Raw genomic sequence first — 14,314 nt, forward strand, 5'->3', positions numbered from 1 at the left:
ACTCAAGACATTATTCTACAAGCCACGGGTGGTAACGATACTTGCTCTGGAATTACACCCGGAACAATTATTATTATTATTATTTCTTATATATTATATATTATATATTATATATTATTACCGTGCCATATATGCAGTTATTATTTAAAGTTATTAGATGGTAATAATTAATTCATTTTTGTACTTGTTCATCATGCTGAGAAGGAGCTTGCAGCTTGTATAACTGGTGCCACTGCTGAAATTTGAGGGGAAGAAGCTGAAGAGCCACCATCGCTAACGCTATCGCCATCACCAACAAGGCTTTGTGTTTTGCCGCAATGTTTCTTATGGTTATCCCATTTTTGTTCCGATATGATTTCACCACAAATGCTGCAATGATGTCCCATCTATACAATACGCACGAGTAGTACTTAGACAAGAATAATATAAGAAAATACATACTATGTAATAATAATAATATTCCACTTACCAAAGCCTTATACTAACTTTGAGAGATGAAATTAGAAAGGCTAATTAATATTTAGAAACGTAGGTAATAACTAATTATAATGAAATTAATTACAAGTTACTCGTATTTGGGTTATATAAAATAAAATGATGATGACATTAATTACCTTATAAGCAAAGTTGTTGTTCTCTTCGATCTCTTGAATCCCTTCGTTGTATACTTGTAGTTGTTAAGCTTGGCTTCTTACTTGCTGATCTGCCTTTTTTTTTTTAAAAATTATATTATTTGGAACTTGGAAGATGGAAGGTACCTCTAGGGAGTTGGGGGGTTCCTTGTGAGGAAGGTAGGACAAGGGAGGGGTTTATATAGAATAAGGGACTAGTACGTACTAGGGTTAGGGTTGTACACAAAAGTTTTAAGGGTAGGAAGTACATCAACCAAAGGCAGACATTCATTAAGTCACGCTCGATTGCTTAATTGAATCAGATACAACCGTACAATTTTAATCTGTTACTTCACTCACTTGCACTACCTTAGCTACAATTTCCTTGTGTTTGTGTGTGCCGGGTCACGTTAATATATACCTAATATTAGAGCTGTTCAAATGCGGGCTTGGGCCGGACATGGGCCGGACCATGAAGAAAAAAGTTGCCCTTTAAGACTATAGTGGGCAGGCCGGGTCAGAATTATGGGCCAATTATCCTTGCCCTTACCCGCCCTTTAGTCAAAAGTCGGGCGGCCCATGGGCTAATGGGCCGTAACACTAAACTTTAACTGTTAATTACTTATTCGGTATAGAATAACTTCAACTTAAACAACTTTTTATATCTCATACCTTGATTTGAAATTTGAAGTTAGGTGTATAATATATATGGATAGTGAATGAATACACATAAGGGTAGAGGTAAAGATTGGATGTGTATATTATTGTAACTTGTAATACACGAAAATTAGCGGTGTTTTGAATATATGCACCTATTGGAAAGACAATCGAAATTTAATTAGCATGGAGATATTTAGAAAGACAACGGTTTAGGTTCGACTTTATTAAATAAAAATATGTTTTTAATTTCTTTCATTAAAAAAATCATTATTAATAATATAAAACAATTAATAAACACAAATAAATTGAAAATTTATTATCTTATATTTTAGTGGGCCGGGCGGGTTGACCCGTTTGGAAAAGCTCGTGTCCATGTCCATCCCATTTACTTAATTGGGCCGGGCTTGTCCAGCCCACGGCCCATTTTTTAGAAACTTTTGTGTCCAAGCCCGCTAAAAATAAGGGCCGGATGGGTCGGATTATTGGGTGGTACGGCCCATGAGCAGCTCTAATACCTATTACATCTTTTCTTTTACAAAGTTATAATGGGATCCTAAACTTACAAAATTTTAACATTCTAAAATATCAATTCTCCACACTAATTACTGTTTTCAACATGAAAAGAAATAATAAACCAGATTAGATGATGATCAACAGCGGCGACCCACTGGATTTGGAGGCCCTGTTTCCAAATATTAGGTAGAGGCTCTTACGATGGTCGCCTAATATTTTTTTTTAGTCATGAAAAAAATATGAGACCTTTAATGTATCAGGAGGCGTAATATTCAAAATTTGAAATACTATAAATATAAAATTATTCGCGTCAATGTTTCGATTTTAATCATAAAACTTTAATTATATTGTTTTGTTGAACAAATATTCTCTCTACTTCTTCCATTAGCTTATTTATACTTTATTTCTAGGAGATGGTGGTGAGTTTAAGTGTGTAAATATGGGTAAAATGGGTATACCACTTAATTTCTGATCTTTTTCATGATTTAACTTCAATTATGACCTCATTTAGCTTATTAGGTAGCAATTTGAGGAGAGTTGTAGCTATATATGTAGTATTTGAATAATTCAGTATATTATGTAGTATTTTGAAAATTCCTGAATATAATAGGTAGTAATTTGCCATTTTTCCTTGTTTTAAACGTCTTATTGATTCATAGGGTCATTAATGATTTTTTATGTTACACCACAATTAATTTGGTATGGTAAATATTCTTGAATTGTCTATGCTTAATGGTCAAGTGGTACATGCAATATACAGTATATAAAAAGATTTTTTTATACAGTATACAGTATATATAAAGATGGTGTTTTGCTTTGAGGGTGACACGGTACAAAGTCTTGTTTTCATTTCTATATCAACGCCACTTGTGTCATGCCATACATATGTATAGTTGGGGGTGATGGTATGGGATGTTGCTGGGTGTTGGAGGAGGTGGATGTTGACGTTGGATGTTGTGGGCGATGGTATGCGAGTATGTCCTAGAGACTTTGAGCATCAAGGCTATATCATGTTATTTATCGAGTTAAATAATTAAAGACCGATAGCAAAGGCTCTGAGAGAAAATAGATGAAAATATTTCGGCATGTATTTATAAAATTCACTAGCTTTATATATTCTCTGCCTCAAATGATGGGCAATTTGACAATTTATACAATTTCGGATATGTCAGTCAATTGTCCTTAAGTGTTTCTAGGATGTTACATTCATGTCCGAACTCGGATTGATATTTATCATTATTCCAGGCGAGTTTGGCCGGAAAACCGGAATTCATGTTTGCTTATTTTGTCATTGTAAAACTTAAATACAAATAGTATATATAATAATCCTTCATTTTAAAAGTAAAACATTTATATATGACGAGTCATGACTTAGTGATAGACCATGTTCCTCAACAGAAAAATCGGGGTAAAATGAAAGTTTCATAACAATTCTCATAGCGTTCTTTGAATAATATTAAAAAGTTGAGCAACTTTTTTGGATTGGAGGTCCAAATTGTGTTGACTATGTCTAAACACAATTTGTCATTCATCTACTGTTGTATCTGTGTGCCATACTTGAAATAGGCCTATTGAATGCAATCATCAATCGGATGTCATACTACATCCATTTGAATGCTATACTATTGTGTTTAGTAAGATGTTTATAAGGGATACAAAAATTAAAACAATAGTAAGATCATCACGTGTTGGCGGACCAAATGCGATGAATTCTAATTATTCCCAACTTGATATAAGAAGATTGGCATGTTGTTTAAGGGATATATATTTCCCAATAAGCACATTAGCTTATTGCCCAAGGAACATTTCTTCCTCCAAGAAATACATCAAAACAAAAAATATGTCTAGAATAGCATATAAGAGGGTATGTGTTATTATCTTCATCTATTGTAAGTATATATGCTTGTTCGAGGCACCTCTTACCATTATTAATCACCTCTTTAATAATAATAAATGATAAATAATAATAATAATAATAATAGATCATTTTGTATGCTTGCATACAATAACATTTTTTTGTGGAGGAACATGGTCTATCACTAAATCGCGATTCATCATATACTATTTGTATTAAAGTTTTACAATGACAATAAGCAAACATAAATTCTGATTTTTACGGCCGATCTGGCCTGGAATTATAAATACCAATCCGATGAATTCAGACACGAATGCAACATCCTAAAAACACTTAGACAATTCACTGAAATATTCGAAATTTTTTACATGCAAGTATTGTCACGCAATTCTAAAGGAAATAATATCGTGTACGTACTGTTGGAACTATGCCCCAGAGAAATTGTTATGAAACGTTTTTGAACGAATTTCATACATCGTAATTATTAATGGAGATTAATAATTAGATGGCTTTTTTTCCTTATTATCTTATTAAGGTATTAATACGATGATAAGTCCTTGATTAAACTGGTATACTTGACATCATAATGGAGATTATGATAATGAGAGTCGAGTATTACAGAGTTTAGTCTAAAAGTGTTCTTGGTCGTGTGATTATCAGAATGGGACTATGATAATCCAGATAGACCAATATATTGATAACGGTACTCATAAGATGAGTATTAATGGATCTCATTCATTAAGTTATAATATAGATAATGCATATGGAGATATGATTTTTGAACGTGATCAACAATGAGATTTTCCAAATGGTTATTATTACCTATGCCGTCAATGTGAAAATTCTCTTAAGGAGTAGTTGTATATTTTATCCTTTGACCTTAGATCGTCATTGTAGTTAATAGACTACTTACTATACTTAGATACTGGACACCTAGTATGTAAAAATGCTAGTTGAATGGTCATTGGGTATAATTAAGTACCTATGTAATTAATGGTGAATCAAGATGGAATTTGTCAGCTCAAGGTAATGAGTTTGAAACTTTGAACTCTATGTTGTCATTAATCTTATTGGTCATATCAAAACCTTGGCCAGGGTAGACGAATAATTTAAGAAAGAAGTTTCTTAAAGTCATTCTTGACCGATAATGATCGACATGTAACATAGTGGTCGTCTCGTGGGGTTTGACAGTCAAACCATAACTTAGGACGATCCGGAGTTGGAACGATGGAGGGAAATAAATACAGTATCCTTTACCAGGTTCGAGTACAGTGAAGTACAGTGAATATTGGTATTCACGCTATCTGGCCGTCGGGCAGTGTTGTTAGACGCCAACCTCGATTAATAGTTAATGAGATTAATTATTACCGGTTTAGCGATGAACCTATGTGGTCACACACTTACGGTGTGATATTTAACGTTTACGGTTATTTAATTTATTAAGAGATAATTAATTAAATAATCTTAACGACATATTTTTATATTGTCCGCTAACACGGAAATATAGTTAATATCGGAAAGACGGTTGTATGAGAGATCGAGACGGAAATTGGATTGGTCTTCAAGGCCTCCACGTTGTCTTATTGATGCATGCTTATCTTGCATGATACGTGATTACGTGCCTATTGCTTTGGTATTCCTTATTGGTTAAGGAAATAATACGTAAGATAGCCTTAAATTTTTTGCTTGTTGGACAAGCATTTTCCTCCTATAAATAGCAAGGTTATCTACCGTTTTTCTAAGCAACAAACAACGAACCAAGTTTCTAAAAATGGTCTCTCATATCTATAAACATGAGAAAGGTGTTTCTCCATATAGTCTGAGGTCGTCTCAAGGGTTGAGAACGTTAGTCTATCTACCGGTGTGGATACACTAGAGACTCCGTATTTTCGGGGTTAGACCAATTTATTGTCTACACATAAAGTATGTGTCTTTTTACTCAATTTTACAAGTTCTTAAATGCAATAGCTCTCAGGAGGATCACGTTTCTGTCTTCCGCTGCTACATGTGATGTACCGCGGTCCCTTCACGTACTACTCGTTAGAAACTGAAAAAAATCATGTTGATGGTAGTGAAGATGAGAAAAATGATTTCCTTTTTTATGAAGCAGCCATTTAGGTGTTGTTGGATTTAGGCATTTACTCGGTAGCTATTACAATAGTACTTTAGAATTGTGTGACAATACTTGAAATGTGGCCTCTGGATGAACAAGTTCCTAAAGCTTAAGGAAGCAATAATGTTAAAGGTATAATTGTGTATTAATTTTGTTGAATTTAGGATCTCAATTCTAATCAGAACAATCATTTTGATTCGTTATTATAGTTAAATTATTGATTTCAGATTTCTTTTTATTTTAGTTTGATTTTTCGTCAAGATATTCATTCGGATTTAGAGAAATATAACAATGTGGTATTTGCCGATTCCAATGACTAGAAATTGATCTTGGAGTCGATAACATTAAAATCAACAAGTTTAAGGGTGAGTTGTGACTTGTGACGGTCTCTTCAAAGAGACCTCTCACAACCCCTCACTCCTTGACCCTTTGTGAGAGGTCTCTTCAAAGGGACGGATACAAATTTGTCCGTCACAAATGACAAATTGTGTTTCCCAAAAGTATTCCGGACGTTTATCTTATGCTTAACAGCAGCTATCAATCAAAGTCAATAAGCGTATGTCAGCAATTGTTAAAATGGAAAGAATTTTGCAAAAGTTGTCATCCCTTCTGCTCCAATGTTGTTACTCATTTTCTTCATTTGCTCAACCACAGTTTCTCAACCCAAAATATTGTAGTTAATAGAATGTCCTTAAGACCTTGAGCATCAAGGCTATATCATGATATTTATCGAGTTAATTAATTCAAGACCTATATATGGCAAAGGCCGTGGGAGAAAATATATGTTAAAAATAATATTTCGGCATGTATTTATAAAATTCTCTAGCCTTTATATTCTCCGGCTCAAATGGTGGGCAATTCGAACGATAGCAAAGGCCTCGACTACAACGAGAAGGATAACAGTTACGACTTACGACAGACTAAAGAGCTAGCACCATGACGTGACGAAATTGCGGATATATATAATGTTAACTCATTTTAATCATTAATTATTGCTCAAGGACAGTTTGTCAAGGGAAACTTGAATTGGTTTTCTTGAGCACCAAGGTTATCGATCACATGATTATGATTATACAGTTCTAGTTATAGTATGTCTTTTTTAGTACGAGTATAAAAGCTGGTGATATTATTATTATGGTGAAGTCGGAAGCATCGTCTACCCTTTTATAGAATGTGTATTGCTCAAGAGGATTAGTCAATTTTCCACAACTTGTAAAGGAATCTCAACCAACAACTTCCCTATTAGCTCAAAGCGTGTTCATACTCTTTTTTTTTTTGTCGTTGTATTTTGTCCATCATCCTATCCGTTCAAATAGATGGATGTTACTGTTACATTCATGTTTTCGAAATAAATACAGGTAATCTTGATTATAATCAGTTTTACGGTGGAGTTTTACGAGTCAGGCCAGTAATGTTTTACAGTTGTACCCAAAAAAGATGATTAACTAGAAGCAATGAACAAGATGTATAAAAAAGAAGATTAGAATGAATAAAAATAATGACAACACATGAGATAATATAAACTAATATTTACATATTAATAAAATCCATAAGTTGGATATTTACAATATATGTGTGGAAATGTTAATAGTGTATGTTAACTTAAATCACTTAAATCTACAAGCTTATAAACTTAAACCAGCTGCCTTATTCAAATATAAACACATTAACCTGTCGATCGTCAATAATACTCCGTAAATAATTACTGTAATAATAATCTACTAGGAGTATTAATTAAAACCTTATACTAAATCATCAATCATACTTGTATAATAATAATAATAATAATAATAATAATAATAATAATAATAATAATAATAATAATAATATTATTATTATTATTATTATTATTATTATTATTATTATTATTATTATTATTATTATTATTTCTTGTATATTATTACCGTGCCATATATGCAGTTATTATTTAAAGTTATTAGATGGTAATAATTACTTCATTTTTGTACTTGATCATCATGCTGAGGAGGAGCTTGCAGCTTGTATAACTGGTGCCAATGCTGAAATTTGAGGGGAAAAAGCTGAAGAGCCACCATCGCTAACGCTATCGCCATCACCAACAAGGCTTTGTGTTTTGCCGCAATGTTTATTATGGTTATCCCATTTTTGTTCCGATATGATTTCACCACAAATGCTGCAATGATGTCCCATCTATACAATACGCACGAGTAGTACTTAAACAAGAATAATATAAGAAAATACATACTATGTAGTAATAATAATAATATTCCACTTACCAAAGCCTTATACTAACTTTGAGGGATGAAATTAGAAAGGCTAATCTATAAAATATTATTAAAAGGCTAGCCTAAAAATGCCACATAGACAATGCCACATAAGATGAAAAAAAAGCCACGTACACAATAACAATATGACTTGGCAAACTAATATGACATGCATTATCAATTTATTATTATATTGCATTAATTTAATTCACTTATTTTCTTTAAAAATTCGTCCATATTTCATTAGCTTTAAACTTAATTAACTAAAAAAAACTACAATAAAAAAATACGCATTAACTATAAGTTAATAATTTCAAGATATTTCATATGGAGTAGTATTATATGTATTCGAAATAGAAAAACTGAATATATAAGAAATTAAGAACGAAAAAAGAATAAATGAAGTTAAAAACAAAAAAATTTTGTATTGTAACTAATTCACTATTGTTTTTTTTTTTTGAAAGGCATTAATTCACTATTGTTATTACTATAAAAAAAAAAACAATAATATACAATAAATTTGTTGTATATAGAAGATGTTTTACAGAACTAATTAATCAACAAATGAGTTTTAAAGATCATATAAAATATTTTCTTAGGAAAATATAAAATATTTGGAAAATAAATATTATTTAATTTAAGTAATTTACATACAAATTTTGTAAATACTTAACTAAAATTGTAGACTAATAATAGAATTTTAAAAGGGTAGTAATACCATGTATTTAGTTCATGAAATTATTTCACGTAAATGATAAAGTTTTATAAAAAAACACAAATTGCATTGTTTAGCAATATATTTAGTAAGTAAACTAAAGTAATTACAGTATATTTGTAATTTTGTGTTCATGGTGAATTTAAATGAGACCTTCTCCATTCCACTTTTATTGTTTAATTATCCTTTAAAATTTATTCTAAATTAATTGTTTTTTCGAAACCTATACAATAATATAAGAAGCCTAGATTGAGTAGCTAATAGAAAGACACGTGACGCAATACAAGTTATACAATAACATAAAAATGCTAGATTGAGTAGTTACAATTATATGCTAGATCAAAAATTAATGAAAAAATAAATTAAAAATAAAATACAAAAAGACAAAGTAGTAATCAATATATTATAATCATTTATCCTATGTAAACTTTCATCTTCCAAACATTACTCTATTTCATAATTACAATTTATTCCTCTTTAATACCAAACTTTTCGTATTCCATAATTATGAAATCATCAACAAATTTTACCTATAAAATAAGATTAGTAGATGAAAATCTAGCTTACCTATTTGTTTTCATTTGATTGAACTTTAGAAAAAAAAAACTATCTTTCTTTTGTGGTGAATTGGAATGAAATGGACGAGAAATGAAGAGATAAGAGAAAAATAGAAGAAAAGAGAATATATAATTAACAAGCATTTGTATCGTATTGTTCGTTTTTGGTGTTGTCGAATGTTGATGATGACACTTGAGATTATTGATCATCGATGGTCGAATATCATCCATTGTGGTGAAAAAATGTCCAACTTTGGTGAATGAAACTCTAGCTTGACCAAATTGTACCCTTAACTTTTTTGTCTCACACATTCTTAAGAACAATGTAATGTTTTGGAATTTTTTTTAATGTATTAATTAATTAATAATGTGTAGTTAATTTGTTTGGATTAACAACATATTACATATGTATTGAATAAAATTTATATTTTGCTCGTACTTTGACTATCAAATAGTAACAAATTTTTTTATTTTTGAATTTTTGAAGTGAGAATATTGCAGTAATATCGATGTTTTTCTATCTCGATCTATTATATCCATCTCATTTAATTTTTTTTATTTGATTAAATGTTACAACGGTTAATGAAAATGAGTGAAAAATAGTTTAATTTTTCAATATAATTATTATTTTCAAACATAAAATATAAATATGGTTGATGTTACTTACTATTTTTATGATATCATCATTTTAATAAAATTATAAACCAGAAAAAATATCATTTAAATATCGAGTAAATACAATATCATTTGGCTATAGATAACAAATAAGAATAATATAAACATGATGCAATAACAAATAAACAATAAAGAATGATGTAAGTATCAAGCCACTATAAGAAAGTAAAAAAAATATTAAGTGAGCAAATAATTATTAATGACGAGCTAGAAAAGTCACGTGATTTTCACGGAAAATCTATACAATATTTTAAAAAGATAAAACTAAGCATTTCACTAAGTAATGTCTCCTATCAAAAGTCATCTTGAATTGTGATGTGTCACATGCATATAACTAGACCTGGCAAAACGGGTCACTCGGGTCGGGTACGGGTCGGGTTAGTTTGGGTCGGGTCATTTCGGGTCTGCCACATATTTCGGGTCGGGTTGGGTCGGATCGGGTCACTTTCGGGTTTCGGGTCAATTTCGGGTGACCTGTTGTCGGGTCATTTCGGGTCGGGTCATTTTCGGGTATAGGTCATTTTGGGTCGGTTTGCTTTTGAGTTAATGGCTAAGCACTTAAGCTAATACTATTTTGATTAAGAAATGTTATTTTGCAAATTTAACCATTTATTAGGGATTATTGTAACCAATGAAACTTTATTTTGATATATATAGTATTAATATGAGTTAGTACTAGTCGTTTCGGGTCATTTTGGGTCACTTCAAGTCATTTGGGATCAGGTCAGTTATGAGTCGGGTCTTTTCGGATTGGGTCACCTCGGGTCGGGTCAACATTGGGTCAGACAATGTTCGGGTTGGGTCTGGATCGGGTCGGGTCAATTCGGGTTTCGGGTCATATTCAGGTCAATCAAGTTCGGGTCATTTTCGGGTCTCGGGTCAGCCTTTTCGGGTCGGGTCATTCGGGTCTGACCCATTTTGCCAGGTCTACATATAACTAGTGAAAATAAAAATAAAATTTATGTTGTACAAAAGAATTTAAATGTCAATAAATTTTTTAGTTTCCTCTCATCCTTAACAACACAAATCTTCCTCCAAGTCCAACTAGAATGCAATGAAGGAGCATAATCTTGCCAGTGGTGTGATGGTAAGTTTACTGTGGCTGCTGGATATAGATGGTTGCAGGGTTCTCAGACTAAAGCACATTGGGCTCCTGTGGTATGGAATAGGCTTAATGTTCCCAATCATTCCTTCATTGCTTGGCTGTTTGCTAAGGAGAGGCTGCTGACTAAAGATAGGCTGAGGGCATTTGCTTTACCTATTGATGGGGTCTGTGACCTTTGTGCAATGCATACAGAGGATCACAATCACTTGTTCTACCAGTGTGCCTTTAGTATTAGGTGTTGGGCTATATTAAGGCAATGGCTGAGAGTCTCACTTCCTCCCCAGGATATCCTTCACTGGTGTGTTAAGTGGAGATGCAGATCATTGCTCAAGAAGCACTTGGTTTTTGCTGCAGTGGTGGTTGTCTTGTACCATATTTGGCGGGCCAGAAACCTCAGCAGAGTTGATATGGTTGTTCATTCTCCTACTCAGGTGATGAAGGAGGTGAAAGTTTCTGTTCAAGCACGGTTCCAAAGCAGGAAGTTGCCGTCCAAATATCAGACTACCTGGCTATTTTAAGGCATTCTGATACTTTTTGATATGAAGTTGTGTAGGTTCCATATATAGAATGTTACTCAATATTTGTATGTAATGGTGGCACGTTTTTCATATTAATATATATATTCACATTCTACCAAAAATAATTAATTTACTCTACTAATTTAACATCTAAATCCTTTCTTAGTTGATTTTTTGGCTTCCCCCTCCTCATTTATACTACCTATACACATTGTCATTTTTGTCTACAATTATCATCACTTGCATTATTACCACAATGTTTCGACTTCTCTACCTTAAACACTTTTGAGATTTTACTTTGAAGATTTTCATCTTTAAGCTTCCACACTCAATTCAAAAATATTTGGTTCACATAAAATCCTAACTGAATTAATCATTTCAACTTGACTTTATAACAACTTTACGTAGCTACAATATATTTTATATTCTTATTTAATTGTAGATCATTCTACAGAATTAAATTACTTGTTTCACTTTACATTTTATTATTATAGTTTGATTGACTTTTTATTTTTTTGGCAGGTACTCCTTTTATTCTATGTAGTATGTATAATTACATATAGTAGTATTGTAACACCCCCTCATACCAAGGTACCTTACCAAGGACTACCTTAGCATGAGAGACTGTTACCATCTCGGTTGCCCGAGGTTAGTATATATCAAAAGCGTCCGTCCTAAACACATTTATTAGAAGTACCGTAAAGTATTAATGTTTACAACAACCAAAACCAAAACCAAAACCAAAACCAAAACCAAAACCAAAACCGATAAAATGAATTCAACTGGTAACAACTACAAAATAATAACTAAGACTCGTAACTGTGATACTACAACTGGTGGTGACGACTTCCCCATGACCGCCCAAGCTCACCAAAAGCAATACCTGTCAAGTCTGCTCACCATCCCCGAATGGATCACCGCAGGTTTTACAAAACAACAACGGGGTCAGTACCGTTCAATCAATATAAGACAAACAAACAATGCAACCGGCTGATCATCCTCCATCCCCGGTCTCCCGATCTCACACAGTAACCGACTACGCACCGAAGTGTGTAGCCCTGCCAGATTACCCATCGCAACAGGTAATCCTCGCCGCCAATGGGTGACCGCAGCCCATCCCCACCTAGTCCAGCTCATCAACGAGCGACTAACAATCCCTGTCCCTTAATGTGCACATCCCCTCCCATGACGGGTTCCACGGAGGGCGAACTAGGGTGTGAAGCCACTCCCGCAAGTGTCTCCACCACAATCACACACACAGCATCACAGCTATCACAGCACTACAACCGTCACAACACAACCACACCAACACCGTCACCACAACACCCAACCTCCGATGATCAGCAGATAACAACAATTATAAACATATGCAATCCCAATCAATTAACAGTACTGAGTAGGAGAAACCCTACCTTTTTCGCAATCTGCTTACGCTGCAATCAACCATACAAATGCATAACAATTACCACATCGTCACCTACAACAACAATCATATAATTCTAATCACTAACTGCAAAACCCCATTTCCCCCAATTCAATGAATAAAGACAAACCCTATAATTAATCATTAACAACATAGGGACAAAGACTTACCGACGAAAGAAAGAAAGATTGAACGCAAGGACTACGACGATTGCACACACAATGGAGGATTAGAGAGTGATTAGGGAGTGATTAGGGTAATCGTAGAATGATTAGGGTTGTAAATGACGTTTAGAAACTGACTTTCAATATTAAATAACCCTAAACACTCCCGCATCAAACCGCTGAAATATTACTTCTCCAGACCGGATACTCGGTCGAGTAAAGTGTAAACTCGGCCGAGTATCCTCTACTCGGTCGAGTATTCGCTATACTCGGCCGAGTATTCCTCGGCAGAACCCAAACAGACTACACTCTTGACACTACTCGGCCGAGTAGGCTCTACTCGGTATCCGTAGTATTACAGCATTCCCCCCTTAAAAAGAACTTCGTCCCCGAAGTTCCAACCCAACCTATAAAACATGGACACCTAACACTAACTCCACCAACCACTCTTCCTTCCACAACATGGCTCACGATATCGTCTTAACTATAGCATAGCCTCCCAATACTAACTCCCTAATACTATCAGATACCCACAACCTAAATGTTGCCAACTCTATCTTAGTTCATAACGCTCACTAACATCCTCAATTACCAAGACAACCCACCAAACAAGATCAACCATCAAAACGGAATGTTACATTCTACCATCCTTAAAACGAACTTCGTCCTCGAAGTTTACTTCACACACATACACATCCTCACACAAACCGTTAACACTATCAAAGTTTACTCACACTCCTAAACATCATACTACTACCACCATTACTTGTAATAAAATCAACCCCAACATAAATCCATCATTTACTCTACACCAACACTCAAACTTCCAATTATACTATAACATGTATAACCATCAAACTCTCTTTGTCGCATCCTACTCCTCTTAAGACAAATGTTACGTCCTCGTAACTCACTAATACTAGATCCCTAACTATATATCTTCTCATTATCCTCACCACAACCGCATGTCAACGATATCCGCCTATACCCTCGACACCTACTACATCTATTCCTATATCCAAGGTTCTCTTACTCTAGCAGCTCTCGTACCTCCAATTGTTTGTACTCACATAACATATATCATAAAATCCTCAATATAACCACCACTCCATCTCTTCCACATTACCGTAAAATAACATACTTCTATATACTTATACACTCA

The 14,314-nt window shown here is 33.5% G+C and overlaps 1 protein-coding gene across 1 annotated transcript; it reads left to right on the forward strand.

The window, feature by feature from the left end:
• The first annotated feature begins 10,077 nt into the window (after positions 1 to 10,077).
• LOC141642752 (uncharacterized) lies at positions 10,078 to 11,565 on the forward strand. Its single transcript, XM_074451674.1, has 2 exons — positions 10,078 to 10,082; positions 11,058 to 11,565. The coding sequence occupies exons 1-2, from the start codon at positions 10,078 to 10,080 to the stop codon at positions 11,563 to 11,565; spliced, it is 513 nt and encodes a 170-aa protein (XP_074307775.1).
• The last annotated feature ends 2,749 nt before the right edge of the window (positions 11,566 to 14,314 follow it).

This window comes from Silene latifolia, chromosome 1 (genome assembly GCF_048544455.1).
Source record: "Silene latifolia isolate original U9 population chromosome 1, ASM4854445v1, whole genome shotgun sequence".
Lineage (NCBI taxonomy): Eukaryota > Viridiplantae > Streptophyta > Magnoliopsida > Caryophyllales > Caryophyllaceae > Silene > Silene latifolia.